The 15861-nt window shown below is 39.1% G+C and overlaps 1 protein-coding gene across 1 annotated transcript in view; it reads right to left on the reverse strand.

Moving 5' to 3' along the window:
• The window catches only part of LOC133550803 (RNA-binding protein RO60-like), a 50221-nt gene that overhangs the window by 10026 nt on the left and 24334 nt on the right, over nt 1-15861 (reverse strand). The window contains exons 3-6 of the mRNA XM_061896852.1: nt 9618-9838; nt 2383-2529; nt 2170-2307; nt 1993-2109 (exon numbers count right to left, since the gene is read on the reverse strand). Coding sequence (XP_061752836.1) covers nt 1993-2109; nt 2170-2307; nt 2383-2529; nt 9618-9838 — 623 coding nt within the window. The remainder of the gene's footprint in view (nt 1-1992; nt 2110-2169; nt 2308-2382; nt 2530-9617; nt 9839-15861) is intronic.

The raw sequence follows: 15861 nt of genomic DNA on the forward strand, positions 1-15861 counted from the left end.
CCTGCGCTAACTAAATACAGAGTCTCGGAAAACTGGCGTGCACAAGCGATCCCTCAGAAAGCTGGCGTGCACATCACTTGTGCACGCCAGCTTTCCGAGACTCTTATTTTGTTAGCGCAGGCAGCATGAAGCAGGGCTTTTATTGCGAAGATAGGAAATATGCAGTCGGCCTTTAAAGTTTTGACGGAAGGGACGGCGCGAAAGTCTGTTGAAATAAAAAGTGTTTCTCACCTTCCTCGCTGTCATTTTTTCATAATAATGAACTGGCAGCAGCCAGCGTCATCTCACAAGACCCTCGGGTGCCGTGAATGTCAATCAAGCAAGCTACGGAATTTGCCGCCAATGTTTTTCTTGTAAAGTGTATGGAAGCTGGATGAATTAGATGCCAAAAACCAACCACTTTCATGTGGTATTGTACAGAAAGGACAACTTTTTTTCTCCTCCATTTGAAAATGTGGGCGTTATCATCATTACTGTCTGATTCCAATCAATGCAAGTCATCAGAATCAGGTAATACACCAACTTATATTCTTGTCTTGGTGAAAGAAAGACATCTATATGTGTTACACATGCTATATGTGTTAAACACAATTAACTTGTTTACAAAAATGTCTCTTTCATAAATAAATAAATATAAATGATATATATAAATGAGGTAGATCCCCTCGAGTTGGTCAATTGAAAAGTAGCTCGCCTGCAGAAAAAGTGTGGGCACCCCTGCCTTATAGAGATACTTTTGGAACCCCTTCCAACTTTATGCAAGTTCAAATCTTGATCGTAGATTTGTGAGCTCTTTTGTGCGAGGCTTGGTTCACATCAGGCAATGCTTCTTGAGAACTTACCACAGGTGTGTGTTTTTTTGTAGGGCAACTTTAACTAACACTTGTGGTCTGGTCACTTTGATTAGACTCCATGTTATCTTGAGTCCTGGCTACATATCAGCTCTTGGAGAAGCCATTAGCCTAGTGCAGGGGTCGGGAACCTTTTTGGCTGAGAGAGCCAAAAAGCCAAATATTTAAAAATATATTTCCGTAAGAGCCATGTAATATTTTTTTTTTAACACTGAACACAACTAAACATGTGCATTTTTAAGTAAAACCAACATTTCTAGAGTATAATAGGTCTCTCATTCTTTGTAATAACATTGTTATTCTGAAGCTAACTGTGGAGGGGGGCGTGGCCTGTGGGCCTGCAGTGAACTGAGGTGTGCCAGGACCGGCCTCTAAATCAGCGACAGGTGCGTAGACGGCCCGCCTGGGCCTTGTTATCTAATCACCTGTCACTATGTTATAAGGAGCAGCCAGGAGGAGAGACGGGGTTGGGGCTGGAGCCAGAGCGCGAGCGAGAACGAAAGAGAAACAGACAATCGCTGGAAAGCAACTGAGTGACTTATTGAAAAACAAAACAATATTGTAACCCTGAAACAGGCTCTCATGTCGGTGCTTGGGGGTCTGAAGAACCCCCAGGAGGGCAAGCCCCACACTAACCAATAATAAATAAAAAACTTCTTACCATTAACGCAACTTCTTGAACAGGTGCGGTAGAAAACGGACGGATGGATTAAAAATGCATGAGAATGTTTTATATTTTGAACATTATTTTTAACACTGTGATTACAAGTGGAATTATTCATTACTTATCGTGTTAAGCAACGTCAGCTCAGATTTATCTGAGAGCCAGGTGTAGTCATCAAACGAGCCACATCTGGCTCTAGAGCCATAGGTTCCCTACCCCTGCCTTAGGGTCTTACGGGCGGCATAGCTCGGTTGGTAGAGTGGCCGTGCCAGCAACTTGATGGTTGCAGGTTCGATTCCCGCTTGTGCCATTCTAGTTACTGCCGTTGTGTCCTTGGGCAAGACACTTTACCCACCTGCTCCCAGTGCCACCCACACTGGTTTAAATGTAACTGAGATATTGGGTGTCACTATGTAAAACGCTTTGAGTCACTTGAGAAAAGCGCTATATAAATATAATTCAATTCACTTCACTTACCATTGCAACCAGTGCGGCCGCGACTGCAGTGCTGACTGATGTCCCTGGGACCATACTGGTCAGGGACGTGCTCACATCCACGGCCACAATGAACCTTTTTCCCACTCGCTCCACATTCTGGAAAAGAACAGCTCAATTCAGCAAATGGATGCTGTATATTTGTTGCATACCACTTACAAAGAAACTCTTGTAAAAAGCAAAGTCCAGGGCTTTGAGGATGTCGGCGTCTGCTTCCCATTTACTTTTCCCCTCATAGCCTTGGCCTCGTTTGTAGTTTTCAGCAGCCAACTGGATGCTAAATGGGTGCACTTTTGCCTGGAGGGAAACAAGGAGCACTGGCTAGAAAACAGAAAAACAACTGTATGCCAAGATGAAGCTGAAAGGCCATACCTTTTTTAGCGCTGCCTCGCTGCGGATTCTCTCACACAGCGCTTCGGTTTCCGAACTACCAGGCTGAAGCACCTTTTTGAATGTCATTTTCCCCAGGATCTTTAGTGCTGACTGGAGAGGCATTTCCTTTAGCAACGCTCTCCACACCTGGGGGGGTGACAAAGCTTTTCAGGTGGAGATGTACCAATCAGTATTGGACAATTTGCATGAACAAGTAGACCAGGGGTGCCCACACTTTTTCTGCAGGCGAGCTACTTTTCAATTGACCAACTCGAGGGGATCTACCTCATTTATATATATCATTTATATTTATTTATTTATGAAAGAGACATTTTTGTAAACAAGTTAAATGTGTTTAATGATAATACAAGCATGTGTAACACATATACTGTAGATGTCTTTCTTTCACCAAGACAAGAATATAAGTTGGTGTATTACCTGATTCTGATGACTTGCATTGATTGGAATCAGACAGTAATGATGATAACGCCCACATTTTCAAACGGAGGAGAAAAAAAGTTGTCCTTTCTGTACAATACCACATGAAAGTGGTTGGTTTTTGGCATCTAATTCATCCAGCTTCCATACACTTTACAAGAAAAACATTGGCGGCAAATTCCGTAGCTTGCTTGATTGACATTCACGGCACCCGAGGGTCTTGTGAGATGACGCTGGCTGCTGCCAGTTCATTATTATGAAAAAATGACAGAGAGGAAGGCGGGAAACACTTTTTATTTCAACAGACTTTCGCGCCGTCCCTTCCGTCAAAACTCTGCACATTTCCTATCTTCACAATAAAAGCCCTGCTTCATGCTGCCTGCGCAAACAAAATAAGAGTCTCAGAAAGCTGGCGTGCACAAGTGATGTGCACGCCAGCTTTCTGAGGGATCGCTTGTGCACGCCAGTTTTCCGAGACTCTGTATTTAGTTCGCGCAGGCAGCATGTAGCAGGGCTTTTATTGTGAAGATAGGAAATGTGCAGTCGGCCTTTAGAGTTTTGACGGAAGGTACGGCGCGAGAGTCTGTTGAAATAAAAAGGGTTTCTCGCCTTCCTCTCGGTCATATTTTCATAATAATGATCTTGCAGCAGCCAGCGTCATCTCACAAGACCCTCCGGTACCGTGAATGTCATTTAAGTGACGTCTTGGTGAAGATTGATGATCACTCATTTTTAGGTCTATTTTTTTTAAAAGCCTGGCTGGAGATCGACTGACACACCCCCCGGGGTCGACTGGTAATGGGCACCCCTGAAGTAGACCATCACCACAGCCAATTACAAACCACATCCCCTCTGGCTGACACTATTTGTAGTCCCCCGGCTGACAAGCGGCTAGCAGCTAATCTTGTATGTCCATACACAGTGTGGAGCCACTCCCCTAAGTTAATAATCATCAAATAAACTGCATTTCTTAGTATCCCAAGTATCATTATCAAGTACTGGGGAAAGCCAGGAGCAGGCATGCTAATAGCCTGGCTTGAAACAACACCAAGAAATAAGTGCCGAGTAAACTTTAAAGGGGAACTGCACATTTTTGGGGAATTTTGCATATCATTCACAATCATAATGAAAGACAAGATAACATTTTTTGATGGATTTGAAATATTAAATAAAAGTCTGCTTACAGCGTAGCCAAAGGTAGCTCCTTTATCCTTCATCTCACCCATAAAGTCCAATAAATAACTATTTAAAAACACTCCGTTTACATTTGGTGACTTGACTATCAACAAGTGTTAGTGATATTGTTAATAGAAGTGCTAACGCAGACAAACTATTTTTAGTGATCACTTCCTTTGTCCCTAGATTTACATCATGGAGTGGTCTGCTGCTTCCTCACTTCCCTGCCAGTTAATTCTAGATCACCTCACCTGGACATGAGACGTCTGAGTAGGTATTCTGACAAGTTGGTACACTTTGACCGCCATTTAGGACCTGAAACTGGCGAGGACGACACAAAAAGACCCCCCTTTCTTTGCAAGGATTATGAGACATTCTGCATCTAAACGGGAATATATGAACATCCTAGCAGTTGGCATCCCAGTGACAGCAGACCTTGTACAGTAAGTGATGTTTTATTATGTTTGTTGACTCTCACAAAGTCTGCAGTGAGTAAAAATCAGTCTTGAAGAAAAAAACCAACAAACTGCGTTGGGTTTTTTAAATGTATGCTCTGGGTATGCTTAAATGACCAAAAGATGTAAATATTACATGTTATTATGAATGTTATTACATTACATATATACTTACATCATGTATATATTACATGTTATTATGAATGTTACTACATGACATATATACTTACATCATGTATATATTACATGTTATTATGAATGTTACTAGATACTACATATATACTTACATCATGCATATATTACATGTTATTATGAATGTTAGTACATGACATGTATACTTACATCATGTATATATTACATGTTATTATGAATGTTACTACATGACATATACACTTACACATGTTTAGATTTTTCTATACATTCTAAGTCGTAAAACATGGCCAGTACAAGGTGGCTAACAATGCAGCTAATGTATTGCACTATTGTAACATAAAGCTTTCTAAAAAACACAAACATTACTCCATTTACATGCCGCGATCTGAATACAAAAAATATTGTTATTAGAGGTGCTAACAGAGAGAAACTAATTTTAGCAACGCCGTGATCACAGAGAGCTAACTAGCGACATATTGAGCTGCTGCGTGGCCTCAGAAATTGGGGAAAGTAGAAGGCTGTGGACATAAACCCACAAGTTGGTCAGCTTTGACAGCCAACTTAGACCCGGAGATGGCCAGAAAGACACACATGAATGTGTCTGTTACTGAATTACATATACCGTATTTCCTTGAATTGCCGCCGGGGAGCTAATTAATTTAAAACCTCGTCTCACTCCTGCGCTTACCAAAGGCACGCGGTAAAAGTAAGCATGCGCTAATTATTTTGAAACCTCTTCTCACTCCAGCACTTACCAAAGGCATGCAGTAAAAATTTGAGTGTGATGTAAGCTTGGACCTTACATTGATTGATTGATTGATTGATACTTTTATTAGTAGATTGCACAGTTCAGTACATATTCCGTACAATTGACCACTAAATGGTAACACCCCAATAAGTTTTTCAACTTGTTTAAGTCGGGGTCCACGTTAATCAATTCATGGTACAAATATATACTATCAACATAATACAGTCATCACACAAGTTAATCATCATAGTATGTACATTGAATTATTTACATTATTTACAATCCGGGGGGTGGGATGAGGAGCTTTGGTTGATATCAGAACTTCAGTCATCAACAATTGCATCAACAGAGAAATGTGGACATTGAAACAGTGTAGGTCTTACTTAGTAGGATATGTACAGCCAGCAGAGAACATAGTGAGTTCACATAGCATAAGAACAAGTATATACATTAGAAGTACATTTGAGTTGTTTATAATCCGGGGAGATGGGATGTGAATGGAGGAGGGTATTAGTAAAGTGTTGAAGTTGCCTGGAGGTGTTGTTTTAGAGCGCTTTTGAAGGAATATAGAGATGCACTTACTTTTATACCTGTTGGGAGTGCATTCCACATTGATGTGGCTTAGAAAGAGAATGAGTTAAGACCTTTGTTAGATCGAAATCTGGGTTTAACGTGGTTTGTGGAGCTCCCCCTGGTGTTGTGGTTATGGCGGTCATTTACGTCAAGGAAGTAGTTCGACATGTACTTCGGTATCAAGGAGGTGTAGCGGATTTTATAGACTAGGCTCAGTGCAAGTTGTTTTACTCTGTCCTCCACCCTGAGCCAGCCCACTTTGGAGAAGTGGGTTGGATTGAGGTGTGATCTGGGGTGGAGGTCTAAAAGTAACCAGACTCGCTTATTCTGGGATGTTTGGAGTCTAGATTTGAGGGTTTTGGAGGTGCTGGGGTGCCAGGAGGTGCAAGCGTAATCGAAGAAGGGTTGAATGAGAGTTCCCGCTAGAATCCTAAAGGTGCTTTTGTTGACCAGAGAGGAGATTCTGTAGAGGAATCTCGTTCTTTGGTTGACCTTTTTGATCACCTTGGTTGCCATTTTATCACAGGAAAGATTAGCCTCTAGAATGGAACCTAGGTAGGTGATCTCATCCTTCCTGGTGATAACAATGTCACCCACCTTTATAGTGAAGTCACTGACCTTCTTAAGTTTGATATGGGACCCAAATAGGATGGATTCCGTTTTACCTAAGTGTATGGATAGCTTGTTGTCTGCGAGCCAGGTGCAAATATTGAGGAGTTCAGCACTGAAGATTTGTTCCACCTGTGACTTGTCCTTTCCGGATACCAGCAGGGCCGAGTCATCCGCATACAGGAACAATTCACAGTGGCATGCTGATAGCATGTCATTTACGTATATTAGGAACAGTAAAGGTCCTAGTATACTGCCTTGGGGGACTCCACTGAGAGGGGAGGGGACATGGTGCCGTTCACCTCTACAACCTGTTTCCTCCCCTCCAAGTAAGATTGCATCCAGCTCGATGAGGTTTGGTCGAATCCGATTGCTCGGAGCTTATCCAACAGTATAGCGTGGTTAACGGTGTCAAAGGCCTTCTGAATGTCCAGCATGACCATGCCGCAGTATTTTCCCGCGTCCACCTCATGTTTGATGTGGCCGGTCAGATCCTACGGAATAGCTCTTAATCTTCTTCCCTTTACGCGATTTCAAATTTACCGGTATTGAAATCAGCCTCCTCCATTTTGAAAATGATGACAGGGGAAGTGTCGCTCGTGACGTCACGAGTTTGACCGGGCGGTAATACTAAGCATGCGCTAATTATTTTGGGAAGCGAGTTTGACCCGCCAGTAATTCAAGGCAGGCGCATGCTTTTCCAAGATGGCGCTGCTGTAGTGGCTGCTGTTGGCAGGAACTCTGTGCTCTTGTGTCATCCTTTTGTTTTCATGTCTTATTATATTTTTTTGCCTTTTGGTCCGGGACTGTGTGACAAGGGGTGGCACTTTAGCGACTTCTGCTGTGCTTTTTTTGTGGACTTTTGGATCTGCCTCCCGGGAGCCTTTTGGCCATGGAGACCAGCTGCTGGGTGTCTGCCACACCGGAGTCGGTTTGGAGGGACTGGAGGAGATGCGGATGAGGGAGCAGGGCTAAGGAGCTAGCACTGAGCGCCGGGACGGAGAGGCTTCGCGGTGTCCTGGCTGGGTGAGCGGGTGTCGGACGCCTCAGTCACCTTGGACGTATCCTCGCTCATCCATGCGAACTGGACGCTGGCCGAGAGTGGAGTCGGCTGTCCTGGTTGCTTTGTTGGGTCTGCTCCTGTCTCTGGCTATGCTCCCTCCACCCCAGCGGACGATGGCGTGGAACACCGCAGAGGCCACCACAGTGGATATGTTGCTTTTACTTTTTATTCATAGCTGTATGTAGAAGTGTCTGGTTGTATCTGCTGCTTTAATGTCTTTAATGTCCTCTGTGTTCTTTGATGTTTGATGTTTCCCTCTTACACACATGGAAGAGGGATGTGTTCTATGGCTATGAGTTGTTGTTTTTTTTTTCTTGTTTTTTTTCCCTTGGCCTCGGTCTGCACCCCCTCTCCAGGGCCCAGGCTAAGACCGATTTGTATTGTATTTTATTTTATTTTAATCTTCTATTTTTTCCTCCCATTCCACCCCCCTTGTTTACCTGTATCTATTTTTTTTTTGTAAGGGGCGCTGGAAGCCGGCAGACCCGTCAGCGATCCTGTTCTGTCTCTCTGTAATGTTTGTCTGATCTTGAATGGGATTGTGCTGAAAATTGTGATTTTCCTGAAGGAACTCTCCTGACGGAATAAATAAAGCACTATCTAATCCAGGGGTGCCCATTACGTCGATCGCGAGCTACCAGACGACCGCGGGGGGTGTGTCGGTCGATCTCCAGCCAGGCTTTTTAAAAAAATAGACCTAAAAATGAGTGATCATCAATCTTCACCAAGACGTCACTTAAATGACATTCACGGTACCGGAGGGTCTTGTGAGATGACGCTGGCTGCTGCAAGATCATTATTATGAAAATATGACCGAGAGGAAGGCGAGAAACACTTTTTATTTCAACAGACTCTCGCGCCGTACCTTCCGTCAAAACTCTAAAGGCCGACTGCACATTTCCTATCTTCACAATAAAAGCCCTGCTTCATGCTGCCTGCGCTAACTAAATACAGAGTCTCGGAAAACTGGCGTGCACAAGCGATCCCTCAGAAAGCTGGCGTGCACATCACTTTCCGAGACTCTTATTTTGTTAGCGCAGGCAGCATGAAGCAGGGCTTTTATTGTGAAGATAGGAAATGTGCAGTCGGCCTTTAGAGTTTTGACGGAAGGGACGGCGCGAAAGTCTGTTGAAATAAAAAGTGTTTCTCGCCTTCCTCTCTGTCATTTTTTCATAATAATGAACTGGCAGCAGCCAGCGTCATCTCACAAGACCCTCGGGTGCCGTGAATGTCAATCAAGCAAGCTACGGAATTTGCCGCCAATGTTTTTCTTGTAAAGTGTATGGAAGCTGGATGAATTAGATGCCAAAAACCAACCACTTTCATGTGGTATTGTACAGAAAGGACTACTTTTTTTCTCCTCCATTTGAAAATGTGGGCGTTATCATCATTACTGTCTGATTCCAATCAATGCAAGTCATCAGAATCAGGTAATACACCAACTTATATTCTTGTCTTTGTGAAAGAAAGACATCTATATGTGTTACACATGCTTGTATTATCATTAAACACATTTAACTTGTTTACAAAAATGTCTCTGTCATAAATAAATAAATATAAATGATATATATAAATGAGGTAGATCCCCTCGAGTTGGTCAATTGAAAAGTAGCTCGCCTGCAGAAAAAGTGTGGGCACCCCCGATCTAATCTAATCTACTATATGCCCTGCGGCAATTCAAGGAAATACGGTATGCTTACAGCTTGTAGGTTGTATTTTAGTGTGCTTTATAGGCGAAATTGACTTTTGCTGGTGTATAAAAAACAAAAACCAGTGTTTTCATCTTATATAAGGACTTTGAAGGATAGACAAAAGAAGTGCAGTTCCCCTTCAACCTGCATGTGATGTACAGACATCAATAATTACAGGAGAAGGAGTTCCTTTTAACAATCTTCTAGGTGCCTTAGTGGAGCGAATGAGGTATTCAAAAGCTTTGGCTTTTAGGGAACAATTTGACCGGAAGCGTCAATGCGTCACATTCAGCGTTCAGTACGATGAAATAACGCAAAGAGGTACTCACCGATTTGGACTTGAGGTGGTCTGTAAGAAGCTGCTCTCTCTCCAAGTTGTGTTCCTCAATCAAAGTAATGACCTCGGTTTCGTCACAACTGTGCCTGGCCTTCTCCACCACTTCCAGATAGGACAGCACCTTGGATACCTCATCCGAGTTGTCTCTGTCGGCGTACGCCACTTGGACATCTTTCCATTCCTTGGTTACATACTGGCAGATCAGGGCAATAGCTGGAAGAAACACGCCATAGTAAAAACAAACTGTGCGAAAAGCTCATAAAAAAAACCACATCCAACATTTTTTCTTATCATCAGCTTCTTTGCAAAGTCATCAATCAGTTTAAATAAGTTGAGAAGGACTCTAAAACTAGATGAGGCTGGTTTGAAAGTCCAGGATGAGTGGAATGTATTGATGTTGGAATGCTTTGAATAGCTTGAAAAATGTGGGTGTTGTGGAACTTTGAAAAATGTCCAATTCATTTCAATGGGAATTTCATGGAAATTTTGGGAAAAACTGGATTTTTTGAAAACGGAGCATGAATGTCCCAAATGAACTGAATTGGTTGGTGTTGGAATTCTTTGAATCGGTCAAGAAATGTTGAAGTAGTAAGATTTTTTTTAATTAAGAAAAGGTATTACGGAATTTCGGCAAAAAACTGAATTTTTCCAGTTCAAAAAGCAATTTTGTTTTTTGTTTTGATTAAGAGGAATTTTTTGATAGTACAAAGGTTGAAAAATGTAGACGTAGTCGACAGAAATAAGGGTGAAAAAATTGGGAATTCCTGAAATTTTTTTCAACTTATAAAAATGGTTGTTTGTATGTCCAGGATGAGTGGAATGTGTTGAAGGTGGAATGCTTTGAATTGGTTGAAAAATGTGGAAATGGGGGAAGTTTAAAAAATGGCCAATTTATTTTGAACGGGGAAAATGTCCCGAAAACTTGGAATTGTAGAAAATCCAGGATTTTTTTTTTTTAGAACGATTGGAGAGCACGCAATTGTTGAACAGGCTGAATATTTTGAAAATGGAACAGCTGGAATCGGATAAAAATGTGGGTGTTGTGGAACTTTGAAAAATGTCCCATTCTTTTCAATGGTAATTTCATGGAAATTTTGGGAAAAGCTGGATTTTTTGAAAATGTCCCAAATGAACTGAATTGGTTAGTGTTGGAATTGTTTGAATCGGTCAAGAAATGTTGAAGTAGTAAGATTTTTTTTAATTAAGAAAAGGTATTACGGAATTTCGGCAAAAAACTGAATTTTTCCAGTTCAAAAAGCAATTTTGTTTTTTGTTTTGATTAAGAGGAATTTTTTGATAGTACAAAGGTTGAAAAATGTAGACGTAGTCGACAGAAATAAGGGTGAAAAAATTGGGAATTCCTGAAATTTTTTTCAACTTATAAAAATGGTTGTTTGTATGTCCAGGATGAGTGGAATGTGTTGAAGGTGGAATGCTTTGAATTGGTTGAAAAATGTGGAAATGGGGGAAGTTTAAAAAATGGCCAATTTATTTTGAACGGGGAAAATGTCCCGAAAACTTGGAATAGTAGAAAATCCAGGATTTTTTTTTTTTTTAGAACAATTGGAGAGCACACAATTGTTGAACAGGCTGAATATTTTGAAAATGGAACAGCTTGAATCGGATAAAAAATGTGGGTGTTGTGGAACTTTGAAAAATGTCCCATTCATTTCAATGGAAACTTCCTGGAAATTTTGGGAAAAGCTGGATTTTTTTGAAAACGGAGCATGAATGTCCCAAATGAACTGAATTGGTTGGTGTTGGAATTGTTTGAATCGGTCAAGAAATGTTGAAGTAGTAACATTTTTTTTAATTAAGAAAAGGTATTGCGGAATTTCGGCAAAAAAATTAATTTTTCCTGTTCAAAAAGCGATTTAGTTTTTTGTTTTGATTAAGAGGAATTTTTTGATAGTACAAAGGTTGAAAAATGTAAAAGTAGTCGACAGAAATAAGGGTGAAAAAATTGTGAATTCCTGAAATTGTTTTAACTTATAAAAATGGTTGTTTGTATGTCCAGGATGAGTGGAATGTGTTGAAGGTGGAATGCTTTGAATTGGATGAAAAATGTGGAAATGGGGGAAGTTTAAAAAATGGCCAATTTATTTTGAACCGGGAAAATGTCCCGAAAACTTGGAATTGTAGAAAATCCAGGTTTTTTTTTTTTTTTAAACAATTGGAGAGCACACAATTGTTGAACAGGCTGAATATTTTGAAAATGGAACAGCTGGAATCGGATAAAAAATGTGGGTGTTGTGGAACTTTGAAAAATGTCCCATTCATTTCAATCGAAACTTCCTGGAAATTTTGGGAAAAGCTGGATTTTTTTGAAAACGGAGCATGAATGTCCCAAATGAACTGAATTGGTTGGTGTTGGAATTGTTTGAATCGGTCAAGAAATGTTGAAGTAGTAACATTTTTTTTAATTAAGAAAAGGTATTGCGGAATTTCGGCAAAAAACTGAATTTTTCCAGTTCAAAAAGCGATTTTGTTTTTTGTTTTGATTAAGAGGAATTTTTTGATGGTACAAAGGTTGAAAAATGTAGAAGTAGTCGACAGAAAAAAGGGTGAAAAAATTGGGAATTCCTGAAATTGTTTTAACTTATAAAAATGGTTGTTTGTATGTCCAGGATGAGTGGAATGTGTTGAAGGTGGAATGCTTTGAATCGGTTGAAAAATGTGGAAATGGGGGAAGTTTAAAAAATGGCCAATTTATTTTGAACGGGGAAAATGTCCCGAAAACTTAGAATTGTGGAAAATCCAGGATTTTTTTTAGAACGATTGGAGAGCACACAATTGTTGAACAGGCTGAATATTTTGAAAATGGAACAGCTTGAATCGGATAAAAAATGTGGGTGTTGTGGAACTTTGAAAAATGTCCCATTCATTTCAATGGAAACTTCCTGGAAATTTTGGGAAAAGCTGGATTTTTTTGAAAACGGAGCATGAATGTCCCAAATGAACTGAATTGGTTGGTGTTGGAATTGTTTGAATCGGTCAAGAAATGTTGAAGTAGTAACATTTTTTTTCATTAAGAAAAGGTATTACGGAATTTCGGCAAAAAACTGAATTTTTCCAGTTCAAAAAGCGATTTTGTTTTTTGTTTTGATTAAGAGGAATTTTTTGATAGTACAAAGGTTAAAAAATGTAGAAGTAGTCGACAGAAATAAGGGTGAAAAAATTGGGAATTCCTGAAATTCTTTGAACTTATAAAAATGGTTGTTTGTATGTCCAGGATGAGTGGAATGTGTTGAAGGTGGAATGCTTTGAATTGGTTGAAAAATGTGGAAATGGGGGAAGTTTAAAAAATGACCAATTTATTTTGAACGGGGAAAATGTCCCGAAAACTTGGAATTGTAGAAAATCCAGGATTTTTTTTTTTTTAGACCGATTGGAGAGCACACAATTGTTGAACAGGCTGAATATTTTGAAAATGGAACAGCTTGAATCGGATAAAAAATGTGGGTGTTGTGGAACTTTGAAAAATGTCCCATTCATTTCAATGGGGATTTCAAGGAAATTTTGGGAAAAACTGGATCTTTTGAAAACGGAGCATGAATGTCCCAAATGAACTGAATTGGTTGGTGTTGGAATTGTTTGAATCGGTCAAGAAATGTTGAAGTAGTAAAATTTTTTTTAATTAAGAAAAGGTATTACGGAATTTCGGCAAAAAACTGAAATTTTCCAGTTCAAAAAGCGATTTTGTTTTTTTGTTTTGATTAAGAGGAAATTTTTGATAGTACAAAGGTTGAAAAATGTAGAAGTTGTCGACAGAAATAAGGGTGAAAAAATTGGGAATTCCTGAAATTTTTTTTTACTTATAAAAATGGTTGTTTGTATGTCCAGGATGAGTGGAATGTGTTTAAGGTGGAATGCTTTGAATTGGTTGAAAAATGTGGAAATCGGGGAAGTTTAAAAAATGGCCAATTTATTTTGAACGGGGAAAATGTCCCGAAAACTTAGAATTGTAGAAAATCCAGGATTTTTTTTTTAGAACGATTGGAGAGCACAAAATTGTTGAACAGGCTGAATATTTTGAAAATGGAACAGCTTGAATCGGATAAAAAATGTGGGTGTTGTGGAACTTTGAAAAATGTCCCATTCATTTCAATGGGAATTTCCTGGAAATTTTGGGAAAAGCTGGATTTTTTTGAAAACGGAGCATGAATGTCCCAAATGAACTGAATTGGTTGGTGTTGGAATTGTTTGAATCGGTCAAGAAATGTTGAAGTAGTAAAATTTTTTTTCATTAAGAAAAGGTATTAGGGAATTTCGGCAAAAAACTGAATTTTTCCAGTTCAAAAAGCGATTTTGTTTTTTGTTTTGATTAAGAGGAATTTTTGGATAGTAAAAAGGTTGAAAAATGTAGAAGTAGTCGACAGAAATAAGGGTGAAAAAATTGGGAATTCCTGAAATTTTTTTTAACTTATAAAAATGGTTGTTTGTATGTCCAGGATGAGTGGAATGTGTTGAAGGTGGAATGCTTTGAATTGGTTGAAAAATGTGGAAATGGGGGAAGTTTAAAAAATGACCAATTTATTTTGAACGGGGAAAATGTCCCGAAAACTTGGAATTGTAGAAAATCCAGGATTTTTTTTTTTTTAGAACGATTGGAGAGCACACAATTGTTGAACAGGCTGAATATTTTGAAAATGGAACAGCTGGAATCGGATAAAAATGTGGGTGTTGTGGAACTTTGAAAAATGTCCCATTCTTTTCAATGGGAATTTCATGGAAATTTTGGGAAAAACTGGATTTTTTGAAAACGGAGCATGAATGTCCCAAATTAACTGAATTGGTTGGTGTTGGAATTGTTTGAATCGGTCAAGAAATGTTGAAGTAGTAACATTTTTTTTAATTAAGAAAAGGTATTACGGAATTTCGGCAAAAAACTGAAATTTTCCAGTTCAAAAAGCGATTTTGTTTTTTGTTTTGATTAAGAGGAATTTTTTGGTAGTAAAAAGGTTGAAAAATGTAGAAGTAGTCGACAGAAATAAGGGTGAAAAAATTGGGAATTCCTGAAATTTTTTTTAACTTATAAAAATGGTTGTTTGTATGTCCAGGATGAGTGGAATGTGTTGAAGGTGGAATGCTTTGAATTGGTTGAAAAATGTGGAAATGGGGGAAGTTTAAAAAATGGTCCATTTATTTTGAACGGGGAAAATGTCCCGAAATCATGGAATTGTAGAAAATACAGGATTTTTTTTTTTAGAACGATTGGAGAGCACACAATTGTTGAACAGGCTGAATATTTTGAAAATGGAACAGCTTGAATCGGATAAAAAATGTGGGTGTTGTGGAACTTTGAAAAATGTCCCATTCATTTCAATGGGAATTTCATTGAAATTTTGGGAAAAGCTGGATTTTTTGAAAATGTCCCAAATGAACTGAATTGGTTGGTGTTAGAATTGTTTGAATCGGTCAAGAAATGTTGAAGTAGTAACATTTTTTTTCATTAAGAAAAGGTATTACGGAATTTCGGCAAAAAACTGAATTTTTCCAGTTCAAAAAGCGATTTTGTTTTTTGTTTTGATTAAGAGGAATTTTTTGATAGTACAAAGGTTGAAAAATGTAGAAGTACTCGACAGAAATAAGGGTGAAAAAATTGTGAATTCCTAAAAATTTTTTGAACTTAGAAAAATGGTTGTTTGTATGTCCAGGATGAGTGGAATGTGTTGAAGGTGGAATGCTTTGAATCGGTTGAAAAATGTGGAAATGGGGGAAGTTTAAAAAATGGCCAATTTATTTTGAACGGGGAAAATGTCCCGAAAACTTGGAATTGTAGAAAATCCAAGATTTTTTTTTAGAACGATTGGAGAGCACACAATTGTTGAACAGGCTGAATATTTTGAAAATGGAACAGCTTGAATCGGATAAAAAATGTGGGTGTTGTGGAACTTTGAAAAATGTCCCAAATCATTTCAATGGGAATTTCATGAAAATTTTGGGAAAAGCTGGATTTTTTGAAAACGGAGCATGAATGTCCCAAATGAACTGAATCGTTTGGTGTTGGAATTGTTTGAATCGTTCAAGAAATGTTGAAGTAGCAACATTTTTTTTAATTAAGAAAAGGTATTACGGAATTTCGGCCCAAAAATGAATTTTTCCAGTTCAAAAAGCGATTTTGTTTTTTGTTTTGATTCAGAGGAATTTTTTGATAGTACAAAGGTTGAAAAATGTAGAAGTAGTCGACAGAAATAAGGGTGAAAAAATTGGGAATTCCTGAAATAGTTTTAACT

The sequence above is a fragment of the Nerophis ophidion genome, linkage group LG04, assembly GCF_033978795.1.
Source record: "Nerophis ophidion isolate RoL-2023_Sa linkage group LG04, RoL_Noph_v1.0, whole genome shotgun sequence".
NCBI classification, from domain to species: Eukaryota; Metazoa; Chordata; class Actinopteri; order Syngnathiformes; family Syngnathidae; genus Nerophis; species Nerophis ophidion.